We start from the raw sequence: 24,899 nt of genomic DNA, 5'->3' as shown, positions 1-24,899 counted from the left end.
TTTTCATTGGCTCAACTACTGCGCGCGCTCGAAATCCTCCTCATTTGATTGGTCCGCATGTCTGTCAATCAGCGCGACAGCTGAAGGGAAGTGTAATCTTCATTCATTGCGGAAAATAAGGCATTTAATGGCACAATGTATTCGTTCACAGTGACTCTGATGGCTTTAGTGAACACTTACTGTCTCGCTGATGGGAAAACTGTAGCGGGAATGTTTCGGAGTCATACAGCGAGGGAAAACAATGGGCAATATATTACAAGATTTCTCTACCACGGTGAGTGATTGGATTCACACTGACTGGTTAATATCACTGTAATGATAATATTCTGTATGATGAACTTTTCCGATTTTCATTAAATTCATATCAAGTTTCAGACACTGTATAGAAAAAAGGTAAAACATTCGTGAAGTGAAGGTTGTTCAGCTGTGAGTCTGGACTTGTGGTTAGTTTATAGAGAGCATTTATTAATCTAAGTTCATTTAACCATGCACCTTTGTGTCCGTCTGTAGGAGAGAATGGCCTGATGGCTTACCGGCTGGACAACGTGCCCCTGGCAGTACATAAAGAGGCCAGACTCCTGCTGTTTCAGGGCATGCAGGGTTTTGAGAACCTGAGTTGCCTGGACAGAGTGTCAGCAGCCCAGCTTAGCAGTGAGTACAGTCTTATTATTATTATTATTATTATTATTATTATTATTATTATTATTATTATTATATGGTGGTACAAAAAATATTTTCCATTTGATATGATATGGTCTTTTCTGTAGAATCAAGTTGACGTTACCTTACATGTTATCCACTTGTTATTCGGGATTACCACTAAAAGATAAGGAGGGATATTTGGCTAATCTAACACTTTCCAATGGTCACTAGATGTACCATGCACCACTAGAAGATCCTCATGACTTGTCATCCTGTCACTGGGTAAAAGATCCTAAGCAGTGACCAAGTCTTCAATGACCAGTTATATATACATATCATATAGAAACTACTATAGAGAATTTTAAGGCATAAAAGTGTGCAAGTTTGAGACATAAAGTTTTACAATTCCAACATCAAGGAAATCGTTGTGACACAGAAAGATAGTGTCCAACATTCTTGCCTTTGTCCGGTACTTAAGACTTTGCTTAGATGGATGTTTCAAGAAAGCAATGACTCAGGATGACCTGATATAATAGTGACCATTGGTATAGAGACTAATAATTTCATGATACATTGAAACTGTATCTGAATCAACGGATTGTTTGATCAAATCCACTGACTCAGATTAGTATTAGGCCTTAACAGATCAAATCAAAGGCAATAGTCTAATACCAGTGTTATATCGAAAAGTAAGTTCATTGCATCCCTATTTATATTGTTAAACATTCAAAGAGGTCAACACAGAAATCAAATTTTTTTGCAATTATCGTCTTAGTCTCCAAATTTAAACTCTATTGAAAACAAGTGTTTTCTTTTGAATAGAGCAGCCTACATGTTTTTATGAAATTGATTTCAAAATGGATGATGAGGCTGCACTTAAAATATGACCCGATGCATATTATTCATTTTATAGGCATATTCATTCGTATTCATTTTTTCTATATTCATTACAATATTTGGTTTTGCCTCCTGGTGGTCCAGCGGCAGGATCCCGCGCTCTCACTGCCATGACCCGGGTTCAGTTCCCGGGCAGGGCGCCACCCCAGCCGCTGAAGTGTTGACTCTCAGTGCCAGTCCCAAGCCTGGATAAAAATGGGAGGGTTGCGACAGTAAGGGCATCCGGCGTAAAAACCTGTGCCAAATCACGCAGGTCCATTGATCCTCTAAGAAACAGCAGACCCTGCAAGTGTGCGGGACAAATGCTAAGGGGAAAAAAAATAAAAATAAAGTACAATATTTGGTTTTGCTGTTAGTAAATATTTACACTAACATATGTTTAAATAATTTACTATTCAATTTTATTTATTTATTTTATTCATTATTATTGATCATAGATTGATCATAGATCATAGAACATATGATTGATTACGTATAAATGATCACATTTCTAATACTTTTTCAGTAACCCTGAGCACAGAGGAACACAATCAGACCATACCACGACAGGCCAGACCCCAGACCTGGCATGTGATATATGCAGACCGTTACACCTGCCAAGAAGAGGAGCTTGCTGATGTGCAAGAGGATGTGGGCTTCCAGCTCACCATGCTAAACCCAGACTCAGCAGGGAACCCAACGGACCACTTCAGTGCTGAGGAGGCAGGTGAGGAAGAGATATCCTATATACAACAATTTAATGCCAATTTATACTGTATCTGTGTTGAACGGAGTTATTTTTAAGAAAATAGAAATATAATTCAATTAATTTTATTTGTATAGTGCTTTTAACAATGGACATTGTCTATAAGCTTGATCAATTCTTCCTACATCCCTATTGGCAAACTTTGCAATCTGAATTTGGCCATTTGATTATCTTGGATTTTGAGAAAAACAGTTCTAATGCACTTGTGTAGTTCAGTGCCTCTGGGTTTGGCCCGCTGATGGAGATCCTCAGGCAGGTAGCCAGGTGCTCTCCTTGCAGCCTGAATAAAGGTCTGATTTACAATAAACCAAAAGAATGAAGATACAAGGTGAATTTGAAGCACATTATTTGTACTCTTCTTTTAGTTTAAAAGATTATGCAGTATATCATTAAAGGGTTGCTGTTTGTGACTCTTCTGACAAGGTATCTTTAGAAAGCTGACACATTCTGTTTACTGTTCAAGACTCTTTTGAGAATTACTTAGGCTGTTATTAATATGTGACACTGCTGGTCTTTTTGCCGTCCTCAGGTTTGCACAGCTTTTTCTTCTTGCTGATCCTGGCCTACTTTGTGGCCTCCTGTATCTACATGCAGCCCCTGTGGCAGGCTTTGTATAAGGGAGGTCCCATGCACACCGTGCTGAAGGTCTTGTCCACAGCTCTGTTCCTGCAAGGTCTATCTGTGCTCTTGAACTACATCCACATGGCCAAGTGAGACTGACTTCTTACATGAGCTGCATTCTCTTTCTATCAGAACATTTCCTATCATTTCTCAAGCTGTAGCTGTCAGTAATGATGTCATGTTTATACTGCAGGTATGCTAGAGACGGAGTGGGAACACCTCTAATGGGCAATCTAGCAGAGTGTAAGTCACCCTTTTCCTTAGATTTATACACATCATTAACTCTTTACTATAATACAATGTCAGTGTATTTCTAAAATCCTTCACAATCAGAAAACTAAGGATTTTGTAAATAAAATTGGGACATCTTTGTCTGTACTGTTTCTCTCTTTGTATGTGTTTGTGTGTAGTCTGTGACATGGTGGCTCAAGTGCAGATGCTGTACATGCTGCTGAGTCTGTGTATGGGCTGGACGCTGAGCCGAGGCAGGAAGTCCCAGATTAAACCGCTGCAGTGGGACTCCTCTCCGACATCCACGGCTCTTGCTGTTGGAGGAGTTGTAACGCAGGTCAGACTTCAGCCAGATCATAATCTATAATGAAATGCTAATGCTGTTAATAATAAATTAGATATTAAGGAAGATTGAGTGCTATTTAAAGAAGACTGATTCAAATACGAATGAATAAACACTGTAGTGTTCTGATGGCTGTAAATTAAATTTCAGCCCTCTGTACTCATGATAGCCATTCTTTCCTGTTCTTCTCATATAAAAAATTCTTGCCTTGTACTACACTGTCAAAGGTGCTCTTGTCATGGTGTGGATTTCTAGACTGTTTCCAGTGAGCCAAGTTGATTTTAGAGAATCCACACTGAACAGTATTTGGATGCAAAAGTCATTGACACCAGAGACAACAGAGAGAACATCTTTTTACCAGAGATTGCTTAGAGAATATTTATTATATGAGGGATTTCATGCAGAAGTTAAGGCAGGCTGGTGTAATATGTGTGTATTACTCCTTTTTTTGTGTCGGTTACATTATCCTCTGTTACTGTTTTAATTTATAATGCATTTACTGTTAGGTATTTTATATACACCTTATTCCTTGTGATATTATGTAATCTTGTTATGGCTGACTCCTTATATATTTAAGAACCAACTCTTGGAATCTTGGTTTGTTATTGCTAAGCTAGTATTATAGTCGTTTGTTTAAGTTTGTTCTAGTTGGTCAGTAGTGTCTGCAGGGTGGAACTGGGATGAAAAAACCTACATATATCTCTGTTCATAGTCTGATATTAATATTAAATTATATTTCCACCTGCCATAGTTTCCCACTTTCATCTCTTTCCAAACTATTTCTCTGCTGACTAAGAAATAAATGTTTGAAATAAACTAAGATGACATAACGCCCTCCTCAGAGACATACTTCAGCTAATATCTGACACTTAACAACAACAAAACTAAAGCAGCTTAACAAATTATAGGCTTTTTAAATGCTTCTTCTTCAAAATCAAATTAGCAAGCATATTGGTATATGCAGCTTTAAATTATCTCGTATTTGAGGTTGCACATACCTAGTGACCATTTGTTTACTCACTATTTAGTCTCATCATATAATAATCACATACAGTGGAGTAATTTGACTAAGGTAAAGTCCAGCACATTGATTCTACATGAATGTATTAATGCTGTTTCTGGGAACACAAATGTTTCTGACTACATTGTTTTAATGAATCTGTGATCTTGTAGGGAGCACTGCTGATCTGGGAGCAGTTTGAGGACACTGAGCACCACAGTTATCATGGTTATCACAGTGTACCTGGGTTACTGCTGATGGTGCTGCGAGTTTCTCTCACACTGGTACTTGCATCAGTATTGTACCAGATAATCTCTGCAGAGCGGAGCACACTCAAAAGGGATTTCTATCTCAGCTTTGCCAAGGTAACTCGGTTCGGTTCACTTTATTTCAAAATCACTTTACACTTGAAGATTTGCAGAAGTCTTGGTGAAAACATCAAACATGATAGAGAAAGCAGTTGGATGGGATGGTCAGGTGTTCAAAAACTTTTATCCAGATAAATTCTTCAAACCAGTATCAGCCCCTGAATACATCTTTTACTGGTGTAGCACAACATCAATTATGATTTGGTGTAAAAATTTAAGTTGAGAGACTTTTGAATTTTTTGGGTAACCTCAGAATAGGGAGTCTGTAGAGTATTATTAAACTTTAATTGAAATATATAAACTGTTTAAACTTGAAAATGTATCAGTGTATAAGTTTGCAATAATTCATCAATAATTATATGATTGAATCCAATCAATTAATGTTTCAATTAGCGATTGTCCTTATACATAAATTTAAACAAACTCAGGAACGTTCATATAGATAGATAGATAGATAGATACAACTTTGTCATTGCAAAGTACAGGTACAGGTACATAGCAACGAAATGCTGTTTAGCATCTACCAGAAGTGCAAACAGTAGAAATTGTGCAAATGAACAAGTGCAGGCTATGTCAGAGTGTGCCTAGAGAGGTATGTGCAAGTTGTATTTACAGCAGATAAATTGTAAAGTATAATTATTATTATTATAATTATAATTATGTTCAACAGTAACAGATAATATACAGTGTTTATACAGATAGTATATATAAATATAGTGTATATATATATATATATATATATATATAAATAGATAGATAGATAAACTAGCTGTAATCTATGAAGTGGACAATATGTACATTAATTATATTACATAGAGAAAAATTATATTATAACAGAATGTACAGGGTGAAGCAGAACTGATCCTGTTTTTATGACCTAACAGGATTCAAGATTCATTGTAGTTATGCTACACCACTTTTATTCATTTCATGTGTATGATATTGGATAAGCTTTTAAAACGTGGGTATTTATGCATTTACATTTACTGGTTTGTTCTCTCTCTAATATACTTAATTAATGAAAAAAATGTATCTTAGGGCTGTTTCCTGTGGTTTCTGTGTCACCCAGTCCTTGTTCTCCTTTCCATCCTGTTCAGTGAGCATCAAAAGGAAAAGGTAGGAGAGCTACTTCTAGCATTATGATTTCAAGAAATTGAAGAAATAAAATAAAATAAAAAAATCAACGTGAGCTTCTGTTTTTTTTTTTTTTTTTGTTTTGTTTTCTTTTTTAGGTCATAACCATTGGTGTGATTCTGTGCCAGTCCATCTCAGTGGTGATCTTGTATAGGCTATTCCTCTCTCGTAGTCTTTACTGGGAAGTATCATCGCTTTCCTCTGTGACTCTCCCTATAACCATGTCTAGAAGCCAGCGGGGACGATACTGAAGTGCGGTACTGATACTAAACTATTCACACCAGTCCGTAAAGAGCACAGGGCCACTCCAGAAGAAGCACTTTGCTGATAGATGGATCAAAAGGTGTGTATGGAGCAAAATCACGTGTATTACCTTGTACACGTTACCTTGCACATGCCTTATATCATATGCAATGTTGCAGGGCAGAGATAAGATATGACAGCTGGGCCCTTCTGAACAATAAGAACCTGTGTGATCTATTGAGACAGACATGCAGGACTGAGGTTTCCTTTTTTGTTGCAGATTAGCAATATTTCATCTGTTTAAGAATCCCCATAAACTAGAAAAGGACATTGTAGATAATCATGTACATGATGTTGCTGATGTATGAAAAACTCAGTTTGTATTTTATCTGTGGTTTAATGGTCAGCTTATTAACTACTACAGACTGATGACAATTAAATGAAATATCAGCTGCTGTGTTATCTGAGATATTTTGCTGGCCTGGTTTGGCTCCACTTGCCCTGTTATAGGAAAGAGTCACAAAAACATTAATGCAAAGTACTTGTGACCTTTATCCTATCCTGGTCTCTTCTAAGAAGACAATATCTCCCATCCACAGGACTCAAAGACTCTCTGAATGATTTGATGAGGATGAAACTGTAATTCATTTGCTTTGGCCTTGAAATAAAGACCCAACTCAATGAAAGGCCTGTAGAAGATTTGGGAGTGAAATGTTTTGTCTGCACTCACTTAGGCTGTTTTCAGAACACCAGCTGAACTTTGGAAGAATGGTATTCATCCCTCCACTACAGTTCCACAGACTTGGAAAAATCTGTACCAAGGAGCAATGAGGCTATTTTATGCCCTGTGGCGACCCAAGACTTTACTAAGACACTTTATGTTGTTTTTTCTTTAATTTGTTACCTGTCTATTTAAATGGCATCTAAATAATATACATTTAAATAGCTGGATCATGGGACTGGTTCAAGCGCTCTGCGATGGACAGGAGTTCGATCTAGAGTGTATTTCATCCTAGGCTTTGGACACACCGTGACCCTGACAAGACAGTTACTGAAGATGAGTGAATGTTACTGGTTATGAAATCATAATCATATGGAATCCCACTATGAAAGATCTTTTATGTGAATCATTGCAACACTAATATCTCGGGTCTGTTTTTTTTGGGGGGGAAAGCCATGGTTTAAAGCCATGAATAGATTCTTGACTGTATAGAGCAATGGGGTAAATATGCATTTGCACACAGTACTAATAGTTACATGCATGTTTTTTTTAAACTAAACTTGAATAAAGATGCGAGTGTTTGCTGTCTGAATTAGTAAGGACTTTTAATATTGTATCTGGTTTGATGTTCACTTTCACAAGTGCCTGAAATGACAATCACTTTGCCAGTGAAAAGTCTAATGTTGTTGCTCTGTTGATGAATAAAAATGGAGACTGAGACTGTATATTGAGTGTATGCAGTTCAACATCATCGTCATAAGCAAAGACCTGTGGTTATTATGGAAGATGTGATTTGTCTTTGTCTAGATAAATCAATGTTGCTATACAAGAATCTTGCACTTGCTATGTCTTATTATACCTGGGTTTCTCCACTGGGGAGCACTATGTACCCTTTTCACATCAATTACAGCATGGCCTTGATGGATGTAAAACACTTCATGAACCTGGCTTTTTGACTGGAGTTGACTGCAAGCATTTGCATGTACTTAGGAGCAAAATGTAATTGGACTAGAATAATATTTAGTGTAGGAGATGATGCTAAAGTCATCTCAAAGTGCTCAAAGGATTAAAGTTATGTCCAAGAACCTGGGTATAGAAAGATAATAACAGAACACTGTGTAACATCCTATTGCACCTTTTAAACTCTGAACAATCTCCACTGACCAGGTTCAAACTGATCTGTTTAATCCATTTTTGTCCTCAGTTATACTCACCTATCAAATAAAAACATCATGCCACATGCCAGGAAAGTAACATAACACTTAGAACGGGTATATTCCTCTTAATAATACTTAATAATAATGAATTTAAATGAATCATGCTACAGCGATTGCAATAAAAGGATCATTTGTGCAGTTGTGTACTAAGGCATGTCTACAGGATTTGTATTGAAAACATATTTAAGGTGAAGGATGGGGGATTCTAGGTAAAATTGTAAATTGCTTATAAATGTAGCTTGGTTTCTGTTTTTCATTTTCTGTAAGGTAGTTTAATAGAATGTGTTATTCCTGATTTTATTCTGATAAAAAAAAATTCTTATCATTTAAGGTGCTGTCAAGTGTGTGTATTTAATACTATCTGAAAAAATTGTAATGAAAACTGATTCCGATGAAAAGAAGTAAACAGAATTCCATTATGTGATAGAACCCATTAGAGATTGTTCTTAATGCACAGGTTCCCAGCCCTGGATCTACAGAACCCACTGTACTCCTGTCTAGGTTCTGGATACACAAACTCTGACAAGTACTATGGAAAGACAAATATTATGGAATACAACTATGAAAGATTTTTCATGTGAAGCACTACAACACTGATTTACAATAAATCTCAGGTCTGTTTATTACAAAAAAAAAGCCACAAATAAAGATTCTTGACTGTACAGAGCAACAGGTACATATGCAGTTGCACACAGAACTAATGCAGTCACATACATGTTTTGTTTTTAAACTAAAACGGTTGTTTTCTGTAGTAATAATATTGTACATGGTCACAAGTGCCTGAGATGACAATCACTTGAAAAAGACAGTTTTTGCTCTGTTTATGATCAATAAAAACAGAGAATGGTAATCGCCTAAGAAAGCACTATCGAGTTCTTGTGGTGTTTAAAACTAACTGAGAAAATTGTAATGGAATCTGATTCTCATGAAAACACTAAACCAATTTGAAACAACTAGAGATTTTTTTTTTTAATGCGCAGCTTCCCAACCCTTCTTCTGCATACACCCTGTCCCCTTATCTAGGCTCTGGATACACTGTGACTACAGTATTCCATATTGTCCTGTTCTTTTTATTGTTTTTCCTTTCCCGACATGTCCACTTCACCACACCGCTGTTAATTAGCTGATAAGTTGAATCAATGGTGTTGTGATCAGGACTCCAGGATCAGGACTGGTAACCTGCATTCTTGTGTTTTTTTCCCCAGCAGGGTTAGGAATGAAATTACATTGCATTGGGTTATTTATTATAATAACTCAGCAATATCATATTTGAGCTTTAATGCCAAAAGCTGAACCAGATCCTTATATTACATCTCCAAATTATGTTGAGTGATAGACTGTACTGGGCACAGACTATTCATAAAAACCCGATGTACTATAAGACTTTATTTATTAAAACCAGTATGTACATTACAGTGATGAAATAAGGTTGCAAATGAAAGCCTCAAAGGGGATAACCAGATGTTCATAATAATAATAATAATAATAATAATAATAATAATAATAATAATAATAATAATAATAATAAATGTTTAAGCATTTAAGCATCTTAAAAGACGAACCTGTCAGACAAAAGCCCTGATAACATAATTTTTAGTTAAAATGTTTATCATTAAAACATTGGCTTGATATTGCTTTAATGTTTACTATTGATGCAGTTGCTGTTTTCTGAAATTTGCATAAGCCCACCACACATGTATATCCCCCCAAGACCTACTATTAAAAACAAATACTGGATATAACATGCCAAGTGCTTTTTTTAAATTATTTTTCTTGTTTTTTTTTTCTTTTAATTACTTCCATAAGGATGACATTGACATATGAAAGGGTGTGAGAATAATAGATTGATATTGTATATATAACCCAGTGCATTTGCCTATTCTTCTCATGGAGAAAAAAAAAGAAAAGAAAAAATTTAGTTTCCAAAATGGGTAACTAAATAATGAATACTGATAAGTAACTCAGTTTGGCATGTCTTGTTAAAGATTATTCAGCACATGCAATTTACGTATACTATTGAAGGACAGTATTTCATTATTATTATTATTATTATTATTATTATTATTATTATTACTGCTGTTGTTAAATATAGGTGCACCCTACAGTGGGAGATGCACAAAAGCGTTTTTCATTAAACAGAGTCCTTACAGCTCACTACAGTACAGTGTTATAGTGTACACTGCGTGTGTCCATCACAAGGCCGTGGCGAATGCAGAGTAAGGTTCGTGCAGAGTTTTGCGCATTCCCGGTAAAACCACATAGGCTAAAGGAGGAGGCTGAGGCGCAGACGCCGTCCACACTGGGCAGTTATAGGGCATCATATAGGCAGGGTTTCCCGGAGAAGGGTGCGTGTGCGTGGCACCAAGGATCCCCATTCTAGGAAACGCAACAACGCGTCCGGAATAGTCCAGTGAGGTGTGTGTAAATGTGGTCGCCGACAATTCTGACATTTTCGAGTTTAAGTCCAGGTAAGGGTAAGGGGTCGGGGGTACAGAGTGGCTGAGGAGCACTCTGGCGGCGGCTACAGCGGCAGCAGTCTTTTCAGGATTCGTTAGTACCCCTTTGAGTGCGTCCTGCTCCCCAATGTTATAAGCCACATTACACTGATACCTGTCCTTCTTCACGGAGTTCTTCGGCTTGCGCCTCGGTCTGTACTTGTAGTCCGGATGCTCCTTCATGTGAACCGCGCGGAGACGCTTGGCCTCGTCGATAAAGGGTCTTTTCTCCGAGTCTGACAGAAGTTTCCACTCTCCTCCGAGCCGCTTGCTGATCTCAGAGTTGTGCATCTTGGGGTTATCAAGTGCCATCTTCCGTCTCTGGGCTCTCGACCAAACCATGAAGGCATTCATTGGCCGCTTTACGTGGTCAGTTTGTTTCGACATGTTTCCCAGCTGTTTTTTTTTGGCAGGTAGCCAACTTCTTTAAGTTCCAAACACCAGATCAAATACGAGTAACAAAACTTTGTGATCCTGATGTATAAACAATAAATACACGTCAGAGCTCATAAACACTTAGTGAGTTAGAGTCCTGTGAAAAATCTCTGTTACCTTTTCCAAATCCATTTAGACACTCCACGAAAGAAACCCGCTTTCAGAGCACATAAGCAACAGGTGAACCGGCACTGTGATGTCCAGCTGCTTTCCAACAGGTGCCCAGTGATTAATGTACTGGGCTAAGAGCTGGTCCGTTAAGTAAAGTGAGCTTTAGAACCTCCTACTGATACGCGCCCGACAATGACGTCACACGCGAGACAGAAACGCGCCCCTGTTCTCACCTTCGGCCCACAACACCGCTAACATTTGCCTGCGGAAAGAGGCCCTAGTTTTGCTTAGACACAACCAAAACCAATGGGTGATTGTATGTGACGTGTTTTATATATATATATATATATATATATATATATATATATATAGAGAGAGAGAGAGAGAGAGAGAGAGAGAGAGAGAGACAGACAGAGACAGATAGATAGATAGATAGATAGATAGATAGATAGATAGATAGATAGATAGATAGATAGATAGATTCTTAGAACATTGCAGTTGCTGTTCTGGACGTTCACCTCGTACTGAAGATATGTCGGACAGGACGTGAAGGCAGCATGAGGGGAGTTTGAATGAAAGAGCAGGATGATGAAGCCTCTGAACAACAGGTGCATCTTCCTTTGTCTTTAATTCAACTGATGAGTCTTAACAGTAAAAACAAAACAAGACCTAAAAGGACTCATTCGAAGATATTGAATTCTAGTGGAATGTGCCGTATTTTCTGTAGATAAACCAATGTTGAATAGAAGCTATAGAACATTGCCAAACCTGGTCATATTATCCCAATAAGAAATAAAAACTTTACACAAGCTTACACAAACAATACATAATATGAATTGTTTAATAAAGAGGGACCACTAAACCAGTGGAAACTGGAAATTTGATTGGCAAAAGGTGTTATTTTTAAGTTGATTTAAAAAGAAAATATTATTATTATTATTATTATTATTATTATTATTATTATTATTATTATTATTATTTTGTGTATATTTTACATTTGACAGATCTTTTTTCAAGGTTTGGCAATTAGAAGTACACATCTTTTAACAAAAATAAATTTTGAATTTGTATTGTGTGATTTCTTCTTTCTTAACATTACTAAAACGTTTTTTTTTAAATTCCAGTTTTTTAAAAATAAGTTTTTAGTCGTCTGTCTTTATTTCACACTCCTAAGAGCTCTTCAATTGTATATATTCATGGTGATGACGAAAATAATTGTTCATTTAATACACTGCTTTCCTTCTTTTTTTTATTGTAGTATATTATAAATTATAGATTAAATAGGTGGATAGGATAAATTGCCCCTAGATGTGTGTGTATACATGGTGCTGTGTGATGAACATCACAGAGGATGAATTCCTGCCTTACTCCAAGTGTTCCTGGGATAAGCAACTGATCAGGATAAAGTGAGTGTGTGAAACTCAAACTGTGCTGGGTGATATTATTATTATTATTATTATTATTATTATTATTATTATTATTATTATTATTATTATTATTATAACAATTATTTGAGGCAGCAGATCTGTTAGGTAAACATTTATGATTTTCCATCATCACATATTTCAGCAAATAACATTTTCAAAATAGCTGATAATCTGTATATATTTTTTTCCCCTTTTATACAGGATGGGAAATAAGAGCTTTTTGGTCATACCCTATTTCCAGAGAATCATGGGGGTCTTGAGCCGAGTGTGGATAACACCAGAACGATACAATAAAAGGTAATCAAAGAGTCAAATGACTCCACTTTGCTCCTCCCTCTCCTTTCTTACTCTCTGCTGATCTTAAAGCTGGGGTTGCATGAGTGATCTGAATTCTCTCTCAAGGATAAGCTCATTTAGTGTTTAAAGAAAGTTATTTTGAGGAAAGGGAAGGAGCATTGTATTTTTAAAAAAAAAGGCTTTCACTGCTCATCATTGAAGAGGGCCCCTTCTCTTTGGACAGCTGTGCATTCCCTTTAACTTTTCACAATGATGTAACCATGGTGCCACAGCTTATGGTATTCTGTGCACTTGCATTTAGAAGAAGAGGAGTGTACACAAGTAAACATTAATGTCCTGCATGTTAAAATATTTACTGAAAGTTAAAAAAAAAATAGTCAAGGCTTTTTTTTTTTGGCAGTTTGAAAGATACAGTTGAATGGAAATCATAAGAAATGTTATATGCATTATATCTATTATATAAGTAAACATAATAGGTATTTTGTAATTTGACACTGCTAGCTTTACTCATTGTGTCAACCATGATGAGCTTCCTCCCACTCCAGTGTCTACCTCAGTGCAGTGTCCTTCTCTTTAACCAAGAATCCATCTGATATAATAAGCTGTTTTGTTGGAAGTTTTTGTGCTCCGTAATGAATCTAATGATTGTGAAAAGAAAGGATGAGGACTGCAATGAGAGAGAAAGATGGTCACACTGTGTGGCTAATGCCCTAAAATTTGTGCTGCTAGTGAATGAGGACAATAAGAGTGAATGGCAAGACAATGACCAGTGCTTTTTGTCCACTCAATTTGTCTTTGGTCTTTTGACCTATTCACATTCATTGGGGGCTTTTTGAAACCGCTTTGGGAGAAAAGCTGCTAAGAGCTGTTCTACTCCCAAGCCACAGTTTTTCATTGAAGAAGAAGGGCAGAGAGCACTGGGGCCCTCATCTATCAGCATGGCAGCAGGATTTAAAGAAAGGGCTCAGCATCCTAAGGAAATAGAAATTGAGAATGGGAGAAAGGAAATGCAAGCCAAGTTGTATAGTGTTGTAAAGTTTTGTTTATGGCTGCTGGAGTACAAGTGGCTTATTTAAATATTAATTTATTTCCACAATTTGTTTCAAATTGAAATATTTAATATTAATATATATATATTAATATTAAATATTTCTTATTTTATATATATATATATATATATATATATATATATATATATATATATATATATATATATATATATAAATATATATATATATATATTAGACCTTTTTTTAATTCAGGAATTTTACCATTGGTACCAGAATTTTACAATTTTATATATGCAAGCATAAAGACTTCACCCAGTGCTGTGCCTATAGGCCCACTCGTCCTTATTATTTTACAGTTGAATAAAATACCTTTGTTTAATCACGCTTATTTAGGGAAAGGGATTGTATTTTAAATAAAGGCAACCATTTCATACTAGGTAAGAGCCCACTTTTTGTATTAAGCCCATTGTCATTGGTTTTATTGTCATTAGAGTAATCTTACTGAATACTTACTGACAATTGTGTGTCACGTGTTTGAGTAATCCGATCCAAGCAATTCAGCTGGAGGTTTTTTTTTTTCGGAAACGCTGATTTTCTGATTATGTGCTTATGCTGTTTACCCAAGTCCAATTACTGACAATGACAAATCTCTAATAGTGCAAGTGCATAGACAACAAGGAGCACAAAATTAATGATAAAGGCAAAAAGTACAAGTGGACGTTATTTTGACTTGAAATTAAAGGCAGCAATCAAAGTTAGTTTTATTACTCAATTATGTACCAATAGAAAAAATAACAACAAAAACAACAATAAGGATAATAATAATTATTGTTATTATTGTAGTTATTATTTTAATAATTTTAATTTTCCATTAGCTGAGACATGTTTCTAGCTATGGGAAGACATAAGGTATTATGTGACTTCCTTTTTTTGTCTTAATTTATGGGTTTATGTTAGCTTGCTTGTTTTGTTCATCATATTTTTTAATGCCAATACTATAAAATGAATGGGTTGAAGAAAATAATTTTAATGATATTCTTAACAAACTAAGCATGAGGATGTTTTAGTAAATTTAGTAATTTTAGTAAATTTGCAAATTATTTTAGGCTTCTTATGCACAAATTGACTCTCACTCAGGAGCACAATTAGGACACATATCTTGCTTAAACACTTGTATGAACTATTTACGAATAAATCCCATTCATTTCCAGCTTGATAAATGAGGCTCACTGTAAGTAGTCTTAATAGGTCTTACAGCCTGAATAGATTTTGCCTATCATAGCCCTTGGGTGCATAGCATAGGTTACTGTTACTACAGACTTTAATGCCGTGTAGCCTAATTTGGTATACGATTACTCCTTGAGGGTGGAATACCAGATATCTTCAATAATAATAGATTTGCTTATCCATTTCATATTTGCCCCCAACCTTTTGCATTAAAAGCCCCTTTGTAAAAGTGTCGAGCCACACATTCCTGCACAGGCATTCACATCTTTGAACTGGATACAATGGGACCCTCCCCTGCAAACATCTCACACTTTTGTTTACCCATCGAAGAAGAGAAAGGACCAAGGTATCGTTTATGCTCTAAGGATGTTATAGAAGCAAATGGAGAGGGAAAAAGGATGAGATTTGACACCTGTTTGGTCTAACAATACTCCTGCTCACAGTTAATCCACCATTCTGCCAGGGTGAAAGACTTTTTCTTGCATGGTTATAATACAAAGTACAACAGTGTGGACTGTAAACAAAATACCCTCCATCCTTTTGAACTGAAGTATAAAGACAATAGAGAGTTTGTGTGTATGTGTGTGTTTGTGTGCGTGTTTGGGGATGTATAGGCATTAATGAAATATATTTTTACCAGATCATGCACACAGATGTATTCTAAGTGTCACTTGATTGTCAGTTGAAGTGCTTACTCTTTCCCAGTTTCTGCCTTTTTTAGATATACACAGCTGCCTTAAAGATTTTCTTCTTACCTTCAGTTACACATAATATGAGCAGAAAAAAGGTTCACAACAAACAGATTTACAAGTTTAATACAAAGAAAAAGACATTTCCCATTTAAAAAATATATAAGATTGTCATCACTGAACAAGCTGTAAATTATCTTAATATAATAACAAAAAAAAAATCTTGTTTGTCAGTCAGCATTGCTACCTAGACATATAAATATTCTTTAAAAATATCTTCTGTGGTGTCTTTAAAGACTTTTCATTAGCGCAATCCATTGTAGAACAAATGATAAGTTATATAGTTCCTGAGCAGCACTGCAGCATGTGTGCTAGAGTAATTGAACAACACAGCTGAATACAGAGTACTCTCAGTTCCCACACACTGGGAGTTCTTTACTCCATTCAGGCTTGTTAAAGGAAAAATTATATATATATATATATATATATATATAATATATGCAGTGTGCATGGTGTAGATAAGAAATCTTCTACTCTTCCCTAAGTTGTCAAGGCTGGTATAGCAGCAAAGAGGGGATGAATGCCCATGGTTTTTGATTGTGATATTCAAGAAAAACATAAGGCTGTGTTAATCTCAAAGCTTCAAGGGTAGTTCTCTGACCTTCAGCAGGACTGATCGGATCTGGCATTTTAAGCTTTGAGACTTTCTAAAGTCAGTTACATTCAGTGTTCAAGCATACAGTTGAATACACATGGATTTAAAATGAACACAGGTATACCCTGTTTAATATATTTAGTGTGATCTCTTGAAAAATAAATAATAGGCCTAATTTATTTCTGTAGTGAATCACTTTAAAATGAGCAGAAAAAAATACCATTCTAATATTATTAAATCTGATTTTTTTTGCAATGCAGCAAAAAGTTAAGCATTTTTTTTACAAGGGGTAAATGCATTATTGAATACATATACATAGATGATTTCTGATGTCTGTGCGTAATTTAAGTCTTCAGCTGATGCATGTCGTGGGCTAGCTGCAGGAGGCCTCCAAGGTTAAGTCCACTAGGCTCTTACAGAGCAGTCTCAAAGATAACCAGGTTAGCTTCTTTACTGGACGTCAGGCCATTGGCCAACTTTGGCTGACGGCAGTTCGTATATGCCTGCAGGTAGTGGAGAGAGCAGAAGTGAATAAACAGCTGAGCATATGCACAAGTCCCTTTCAGTAGACTTAAAAGGAGATGAAATGTATCTCGCATTTCCTTTTTAACCAGCAAAGCACTTCTAAACATGAGCATGTGCACAAAAGACAAGTGAACAAAAATTCCCCCTTCTTTAATTTCATTATTTTGCACGACTCAAAACCTTACATGGTAAGTTTGAGCACTGATTGGATGAGAACGAAGTCTACTGGAAAAGAAAAAGTGCAGACAACACAAAGAGCGAGCAAAAACAGTTGGCTACAGTATCAGATGTACTCCCAATTGTGCTTGCATTCATAAGAAACAAAGGAAGAGTGGTGCAGTATCAGATGATGTGTGTTTGAAAAGCTCAGCAGTAATCTCCAGAGGGCTAGCTTTGTGAATTAACTCAGCAGTGTGGGAGGCAGAGGGGAACCTGATCCAAAGAAAGACTGGGGGTGTTGAGCGGGGGGTGCTGGGGTGGAGTAAAAGGCTCCTACAATGCCTCCTCATCAACCTGCCAAAGGAGAGGGATAACTGATACAGAGTAAGGGCACAATGGCCCGAGCTCTTTCAAAGTTTTGTGCTTTTCTGTCACAGGTACAGTGATATACACAGATAGAGAACAGGATGGGAGAAAAGAGGACATGTTTATGCAGGAATGGAATCTCCATGGCTGTGTTCATGTGCGTGTGTGTACAGTAGCACTGAGACGTTTCTACTCACCTGATTGAATGTATGTTTTTCAGTCTAAAGTTTAAAGCCTAGCTTTTTCATTGGTCCTGTACAAGTGTGTGTGTGTGCGTGTGTGTGTGTGCACGCATAAGTGAATGTGTAAAAAAGCAGACATAAGTCAAAACACAAACAGGTGAATGAATAAAGATGATGAACAAAAATGATTATTTTGTACCAGTTTTGCCAGCTGTATTAAAGACGCTGCCTCTGCCTTTCCTGTCTGTTGCACCATCTTGTAGAAGATTCCATCCTTGTTCTCAAGCAGCACATGGGGCTCATCATACTCATGTATACGTCCACCATCAAGAACCTGCAAGCAAGAGACTTTTTGTGTCAGGGGATTTAAGGAAGAACCTCTAAACAATACTTACAGTATGGTCTAATCATGCATAGAGGGAGATTAATATTTGCATCCACTGTCAGCTTTTTAGACCTTGATCAGCAGTAATGACAGCAGTGAGTAAGCCAGTAAGCTGTAATAACATCAGTAAGACCAGGAGTTAGTGCCAGGCAAACAGTAATTATGTGAAGTATGAAATGTGAAGATGGTCATAGTCACTCTGTGTGTGTGTGCTCGTGTGCGCGTGTGTGTGTGTTTACGCTTCATGTGCGTGTGTAAGTGAATTGAACACATGGCAGAGATTGAAAGTAGTATGAGTCAGTGTGATTAACTGTTGCTGTGTGTTCCTAGGTGAGAAAACAGAGATAATGCGTTTGAGTGTTCAAACAAAATTCAGGCCTAAATGAATTGGATAAGCCATGTAGAGCAGTTAAAAACTGCAGGGAAAAAGCATTTACTCTCACCTGATTCCCTATATTTATGCACATTTGTCACAGTAAACGGTTTTGTATCCTCACACGGGGGAAGGAAACAAAATCAACACCCATAAGTGTAACAAACAAGTGAAAATAATAGAAATCAAGAAGGTGGCAAATAATTTTTTCAGCATTATATATACATATTCATTTTACATATTACACTTGACCATGTTCAAATACCAACAACTAAATCCCATGTTCAGGAAGCTAGAAGGAAATAGGCAGCATTTCTGTTATTTAGGATGGAAGTGATCCTGATAATGAAACATGACCATAAAATACAAACCTGGCTATATACTGACAAGGTGCATTTGATGATAAACATTAATGCTTTACTCATATATTAAAACATCTTGGCTAAATGCAATCACATCACCAAATTCAACAGCAAATGTGACCAAAAAGTTGACTAATCACACACTCTTCATTCTCCATGTAATAATGTAATCCATTTCTTTGTGTCATTAGGCAGAGACAGCCGTTCACACCACACTGCTGGACTGCAAAGTGATGAAGCGCAATACAAACATCGCATCAGAGAAACAGATTTCCATGCTGTGGAAATGATCTAATAGCAGTGGACTCAGGTGTGCAGAAATTATACCTAAAGTTTAAAGTATTTAGTGCAACAACTTACATTTCACATATAAACACGTTGTTGTGTGTTACCTCGTTTACATACACCCCCTCACCCCATTTGTTTCACCAACTCTTGGACAATGTGCACAAAATGACACCATCTTATTATAAAACCACCTCGAGATCTGTGGCAGCAGGCATTGTACAGTCACAAAAAGCACTATAATAGTAAGATTGAAGATAAGGCAGCACGTCAGCGGAGTTAAGTTTCCACACATTACATCTCTGTGCCTTTCATCTGCTTTAAGCTTTCTTTGTAAAATGTATGTTTTAACCTGCAGCAAACATTGCTCTTTACACACTGCTTGCAAACAGCCCTTCCCCTGAACCCAAAACAATAAGCCTGTGTGTTGTCTGTTAGCTAAGGGCACCAACTAAGAACGTCTGAGGAAATAAAAACCCCACAGGGAGTGAAATTGCTCTGTGCCACTCACCAGTATTCGGTCACTGTCTATGATTGTGTTGAGTCTGTGGGCAATGGTTAGGACAGTGCAATCCTGGAACTTCTCCCGGATGGTCTTCTGAATGAGGTCATCAGTTCTGTAAAACACACACACGCAAAGGCTAAGCTTTTCAACAGGATATGAGTGAATGCTGTGTAATTCATACTGATTGCCAGAAGGGCATGTGTTCACTTCAAGAGGCCAGGTACCTGATCATTAAATATTACACTTTGGTAACAGTCACAGCTCAGAGAGCAAAGTTTATAATTAATGATACACTGAAATTTTCATTTCCAAATATTTTCAGCCTAAAATGGCTATCAATAGTTTTTGGTAATCATAAAACCAATTAAATTAGTGGTTCCAATGTGTGAATTTTAAGGCAATAAGCAATTTATGTGAATGCAAACATTTTACAATAAACCATTATTGGCTAATAATGAATCTTCTGTATTCAGATCACAGATTTTGCAGAGACCAAGTGTATCCTGAATTTCAGTTAAAGCATAGAATTTTCAGTTAGGTTTATCAATAGTTAAAGAGTTTTTGAGTCCACTGTTGCCAATTTCTGTGACCATTACACTATCACAGTTCCCTGTCACATTTACTCTGATTATATGACCAGACCAGCCAACATTTATACATTTTGCATAGTAGCATTTTAACAGTGGAGTGTGCTGGTACAAATTAGAAATCAAAAATATGCTAAAGGAGCAGTCTTTTGCTGCCATTGAAACCAAAAAATGAGCTAAGTGACAGATGAATCTGGAATGAGTTTGAACTCTCTGGCTTGCAGGCCAGGCTTACAAAGTGCCCTCAGTTTCGGTCATGGTAAATGGGGAATGTTTGAGTTCATCAACATGAAACAAAATCAGTGTATGGCAAACCGGGCAAGTACATCAGGTAACTACTGAATATTTATTAGGGATGTCACCAAAAAGAATTGTTTTCAATTTGTTCAATTGTTTGAAAGATTAGTGTCAAATAATTTTTAAAATAATAACTTAAATGTAATTGAATAGGCTGTTTTCTTCTTTCCTGCACTGCTGTTGTGCCAAATTCTAATTGGCCAGAATCCAAAATGCATGTGTTACACAGTAGGCATAACAATGCGGCATTTACCCAAAAACTCTTACTGACAGTTAACTAATTTTCCTACACAGTAAACAACAGAACAATGGCAAAACCATCCCCACAGTGAATTATGGCAACGTTATGCTCTGGGAAGCTTTTTATCCTCAAAGGTTGGGATTCTTGTCAAGTGTGACTGGATAATGGATGAAACAAAATACAGGGGACTACTTCAAGAGAAGCTGCTTCAGTCTGCTTAAAAACAAACTACCTTAATCCATTTTTGTTGAACTCACCTGGGGTCTACATTAGCTGTTGCTTCATCAATAATAAGGATTCGGTTCTTCCTCAGAATGGCCCTGGCAAGACACACAAGCTGCCGCTGACCGACACTGAAGTTAGAACCAGATTCAGCTAGAACTGTTTCTAGCTTACCAGGCAACTCCTCCACCACAAATTTCAGCTGGACCTGCAAGTGTATAATATGTAAGTAAAAACACAAGCTGGGGGTAGAAGCAAAAGACTTTTTAACTAATAAATATAATGATTGTATACGCAACAAAAAGTTATTATTTTAGCTTTCTACCACAGTATATATAAGGTGAAATATAAAAGTGAATAAGGGTTCAAACTGCAGAAGTATTTTTACATCCAAACAGGGTGTAGGAATTATAGCACTTTTTAACAATTCAGCAAATTTTAAACAAACACATCGTTAGGTATAGCCAAACAATCCATCTAATATATTCTTACAAAGAAAGAACACACTACTGAGCTCAGGAAGACCCCAGAAAACAACTGCAGTGGATGTTTGAGGAAATCTCTCAGTGGTGAAGATATAACCTCTTCACAACATTTGGCCAGATCAAGAAACTCACCTCCAGAATGTAGTATCTTCAACAATTAAAAGAAAGGGAACTACTCATGAATCGAAGCATACCATCTCATCTTATGGAATACACTTGTTCTGGCTTGTTCTTGACAATTTATGTTTGACAAATTATGTCTGGTTCCTCAAAGAGGGGCTACACATGTATTTCAGATGTAATTGACCTCAAACTGAATCTGGAAGCCTTTACATTAAGTTCATAATTATTATTTAATTTCAATTCCAATATATTGTGGTAGATGCTGAAAGAACAAGAAATGTATCGATGTCCAAATATTTATGGATCTGTGTGCACAGTATGTGTACCTCTTCTAACGCGTTCCATAAATCCTCGTCCGAATGCTCCTGGAAGGGGTCTAGGTTCTTTCTCATGGTGCCAGTGAATAACACTGGATCTTGTGGGATAATAGATATCTTCTTACGAAGGTCATGGAGACCAATATCAGAAATTAACACACCATCCACATAGATCTTTCCTTGTGGCTCTGCCAGGCGGAACAGTGCAGAGATCAGAGTACTCTTTCCTGCACCTGTCCTACCCACGATGCCAACCTTACCGATGGAACAGATAAAGAAGTTCAGTTGAACATTAAGGACAATGATTAACTCTCACACTAAGCTTCGAGCATGTAAAGCTAAGTTTCATGCTATAGATTTACAGTAATTGTTGATAGATGCATAACTGGCACGTGATTTGACCTACCTTCTCTTTGGGTCTGAACATTGCTGTTAGGTTTTTCAACACTAGAGGCCCATTGGAACAGTAGGAGAAGTTGACCTGGTCAAAAGTAATCAAACCCTTGCTTGGCCACCCTGGAGGAGGCTTCTTTGTTTCCCATGCTGCTTCATTCTCCAGCTCTGTGTATTCCATCACTCTTTCTACTGAGGTCATCTACATTTGCATACTCACAAATATCACATACTGTAGGTGATGCATCAAGCCAAGTATGTACTAAATCTTTTTCTTAATATCATGCCAGTGTGGATAAAAAGAATATCTTACCAGATTCTCAACTTCAGCACTCTGTCGGACACCCCACTGGAACATGCCCATCAAGGTTACAGCATAGGACAAGGCTAATCCAACAGAACCTGCCTCCAAACCTGACGAATACAGTAGTAGTGTCATTGTCAAAGTATATACATTTAATATGCATTTTTCCCCATTAAATCTCTTAGCTCTGACATCTATTTTCTTCACTAAAATAATTACACTGTTAGCAGAAGACGAGTCCAAGGTATTCAAATAGCTCACAGTTACATATGGTAGCATATTCTATAGGACTGTCTAAATACACTATATTGCCAAAAGTTTTGGGACACCCCTCCAAATCATTGAATTCAGGTGTTGTTTTGCAGGGGTTGGGCTTGGTCCCTAAGTTCCAGTTAAAGTAACTCTTAATGCTTCTTAGTGCTTCTTACCAAGATATTCTAGACAATTTCATGCTCCCAACTTTGTGGGAACAGTTTGGGGATGGCCCCTTCCTGTTCCAACATGACTGTGCACCAGTGCACAAAGTCTCTACTCTAATTCATCCCAAAGCTGTTCTATCAGGTTGAGGTCAGGACTCCAAACTTGCTCATCCATGTCTTTATGGACCTTGCTTTGTGCACTGGCGTACAATCATGTTAGAACAGGAAGGGGTCATCCCCAAACTGTTCCCAGAAAGATGGGAACATGAAATTGTCCAAATTGTCTTGGTATGCTGAAGCATTAAGAGTTCCTTTCACTGGAAGCCCAACCCATGAAAAACAACACCTGAATTCAGTGACAAAACATTTGGCAATATAGTGTATTTCAAGATATTCAAAAGTATGAATGCTTTACAGTAGTCTGGTTACTGTAACTGTTACTGGTAACTGTGCAGAGAGTAAACTCCATATAGAGATTTCTCACTGTTTCTCAGCAGAAGGCATCCAAAGGCAGTAATGGTGACAAATATGGAGCACATTCCATCCAGACGCACAGCAAACCAGCGCGACGTGGTCAGAAATAAGAAACAGGTCTCTGTGTACAAATGATGAGTATTAAAATGCGTGTTTGACTGCAAGTTATATGACAGGTTGTTCAGTGTTATCCACAATTGGCTGGGGCTGCAGGTTTTTCTTAACAAACGGAAACACACCTGATTCCATCCATTTAGTCATTTGATTCTGGCATTCAATCAACAATTAATTGGAACAAGCTATGTATCCATGGCAGCACTTTTGTAGTTAAAACTGGACACCCATGCTTTATTTTAAGTCATTTTGTTAATGCAGATATTGTAGTACCTGAGTGCAAGTCTTGATGGGAATCAAAGGTCTGCTGGAATCTTTCCTCAGACTTGAAGGCACGAATAGTACTAAGGCCTTGCAGTGAGGATGATAAGTGAGAAAATACAGGGCTTCGAGCTATAGGAGAAGACATGTTTATTTTCTAATGGTTCATTTCATTTTCCTGCATATAAATCTTGAATATTTTGACATGGATAAAAAACCCCACAAACGACTAATAAAAGACACTCACTAATGGCTTCAAGTCGCTTGATATCACGTGAAGTCTGTAGGAAGTAGCGCCGTAAGAAGAGGAAGACTATAAGGAGGGGCAGCACAGGGATCAGAATCCATGGGATGACTGAAGAAGCCACAGCAATTACACTTAAGATTTGCAAAAACACCTAGAGAGAGACATACTGTATTACCTCTTTGTCACGGTGGTTAACTGTTGAGTCTTTAAAAATATGTTGAAGACTCCTTAGTGTTAAAGCTTCAGGGCTACCTACACATCTCAACAGTCTATTTTGCCATGACTCGACAGTTTCAGATGGTTCCCATATAATAAAGGCATATCCCATGGTTTATCTCAAGTCCCCTTTAGATACTCTAACATATAATCAGCATATAGGACATGCTAGCAAATTCTAGCATAATGTAACTGAAGGAAATGAAAGGGTGCTAGCAACCATCATTTTCTGACCATTCCATTTACCAACTTTTGTTCATAGTCCAATGGCAGTAGGTTTTTCTCTAAAAGTTTCTATTTAAAGCATAGACCTGGGGTTATAAAACTTCTTGGCCACCCTGCTAGGTATGTTGCAATGTAAAACACTCTATCTGGGTGGCACAGATATATGTGTCAAAGCTTTCTTAGTAAGGTCCACTGAGCCAAGACAAGGGTCATTCTCCTAAAAAAATGTGTGACCAATACGGAGAAAGAGTGAATATACATGGTTTAATGGGGGACTCGGGCAGTCAAAGGAACTGTGTCTATGCACAGGCTGGGAAAAAACTC

General features: G+C 37.1%; 3 protein-coding genes across 5 annotated transcripts in view; 1 reads left to right on the top strand and 2 right to left on the bottom strand.

Annotated features, from left to right (window-relative positions):
* The first annotated feature begins 54 nt into the window (after positions 1–54).
* Positions 55–7,670, top strand: gpr180 (G protein-coupled receptor 180). Its single transcript, XM_058403262.1, has 9 exons — positions 55–274; positions 511–651; positions 2,045–2,245; positions 2,814–2,994; positions 3,099–3,148; positions 3,316–3,473; positions 4,653–4,844; positions 5,886–5,963; positions 6,080–7,670. Exons 1-9 carry the CDS (start codon positions 136–138, stop codon positions 6,230–6,232), a joined length of 1,293 nt encoding a protein of 430 aa, XP_058259245.1. The 5' UTR covers positions 55–135; the 3' UTR covers positions 6,233–7,670.
* A 1,111-nt stretch (positions 7,671–8,781) lies between these two features.
* sox21a (SRY-box transcription factor 21a) lies at positions 8,782–11,338 on the bottom strand. The gene is made up of 2 exons (XM_058403266.1): positions 11,210–11,338; positions 8,782–11,131 (listed from the first exon to the last, which is right to left on the bottom strand). Exon 2 carries the CDS (start codon positions 11,042–11,044, stop codon positions 10,355–10,357), a length of 690 nt encoding a protein of 229 aa, XP_058259249.1. The 5' UTR covers positions 11,045–11,131; positions 11,210–11,338; the 3' UTR covers positions 8,782–10,354.
* Positions 11,339–15,963: 4,625 nt separating this feature from the next.
* Positions 15,964–24,899, bottom strand: part of abcc4 (ATP-binding cassette, sub-family C (CFTR/MRP), member 4) — a 46,003-nt gene continuing 37,067 nt past the window's right edge. For all 3 annotated transcript variants that reach the window (XM_058403257.1, XM_058403258.1, XM_058403259.1), the window contains 10 exons: positions 24,135–24,285; positions 23,900–24,019; positions 23,523–23,633; positions 22,629–22,729; positions 22,329–22,517; positions 21,932–22,177; positions 21,033–21,205; positions 19,657–19,762; positions 17,940–18,074; positions 15,964–17,011 (listed from right to left, as the gene is read on the bottom strand). In XM_058403257.1, the coding sequence (XP_058259240.1) occupies positions 16,922–17,011; positions 17,940–18,074; positions 19,657–19,762; positions 21,033–21,205; positions 21,932–22,177; positions 22,329–22,517; positions 22,629–22,729; positions 23,523–23,633; positions 23,900–24,019; positions 24,135–24,285 (1,422 nt within the window). In that variant the 3' untranslated portion in view covers positions 15,964–16,921. The remainder of the gene's footprint in view (positions 17,012–17,939; positions 18,075–19,656; positions 19,763–21,032; positions 21,206–21,931; positions 22,178–22,328; positions 22,518–22,628; positions 22,730–23,522; positions 23,634–23,899; positions 24,020–24,134; positions 24,286–24,899) is intronic.

Source organism: Hemibagrus wyckioides, linkage group LG11, assembly GCF_019097595.1.
Source record: "Hemibagrus wyckioides isolate EC202008001 linkage group LG11, SWU_Hwy_1.0, whole genome shotgun sequence".
NCBI lineage: Eukaryota > Metazoa > Chordata > Actinopteri > Siluriformes > Bagridae > Hemibagrus > Hemibagrus wyckioides.
The sequence above is the reverse complement of the archived record's forward strand: the minus strand, read 5'-3'. Positions and strand labels throughout refer to the sequence as shown.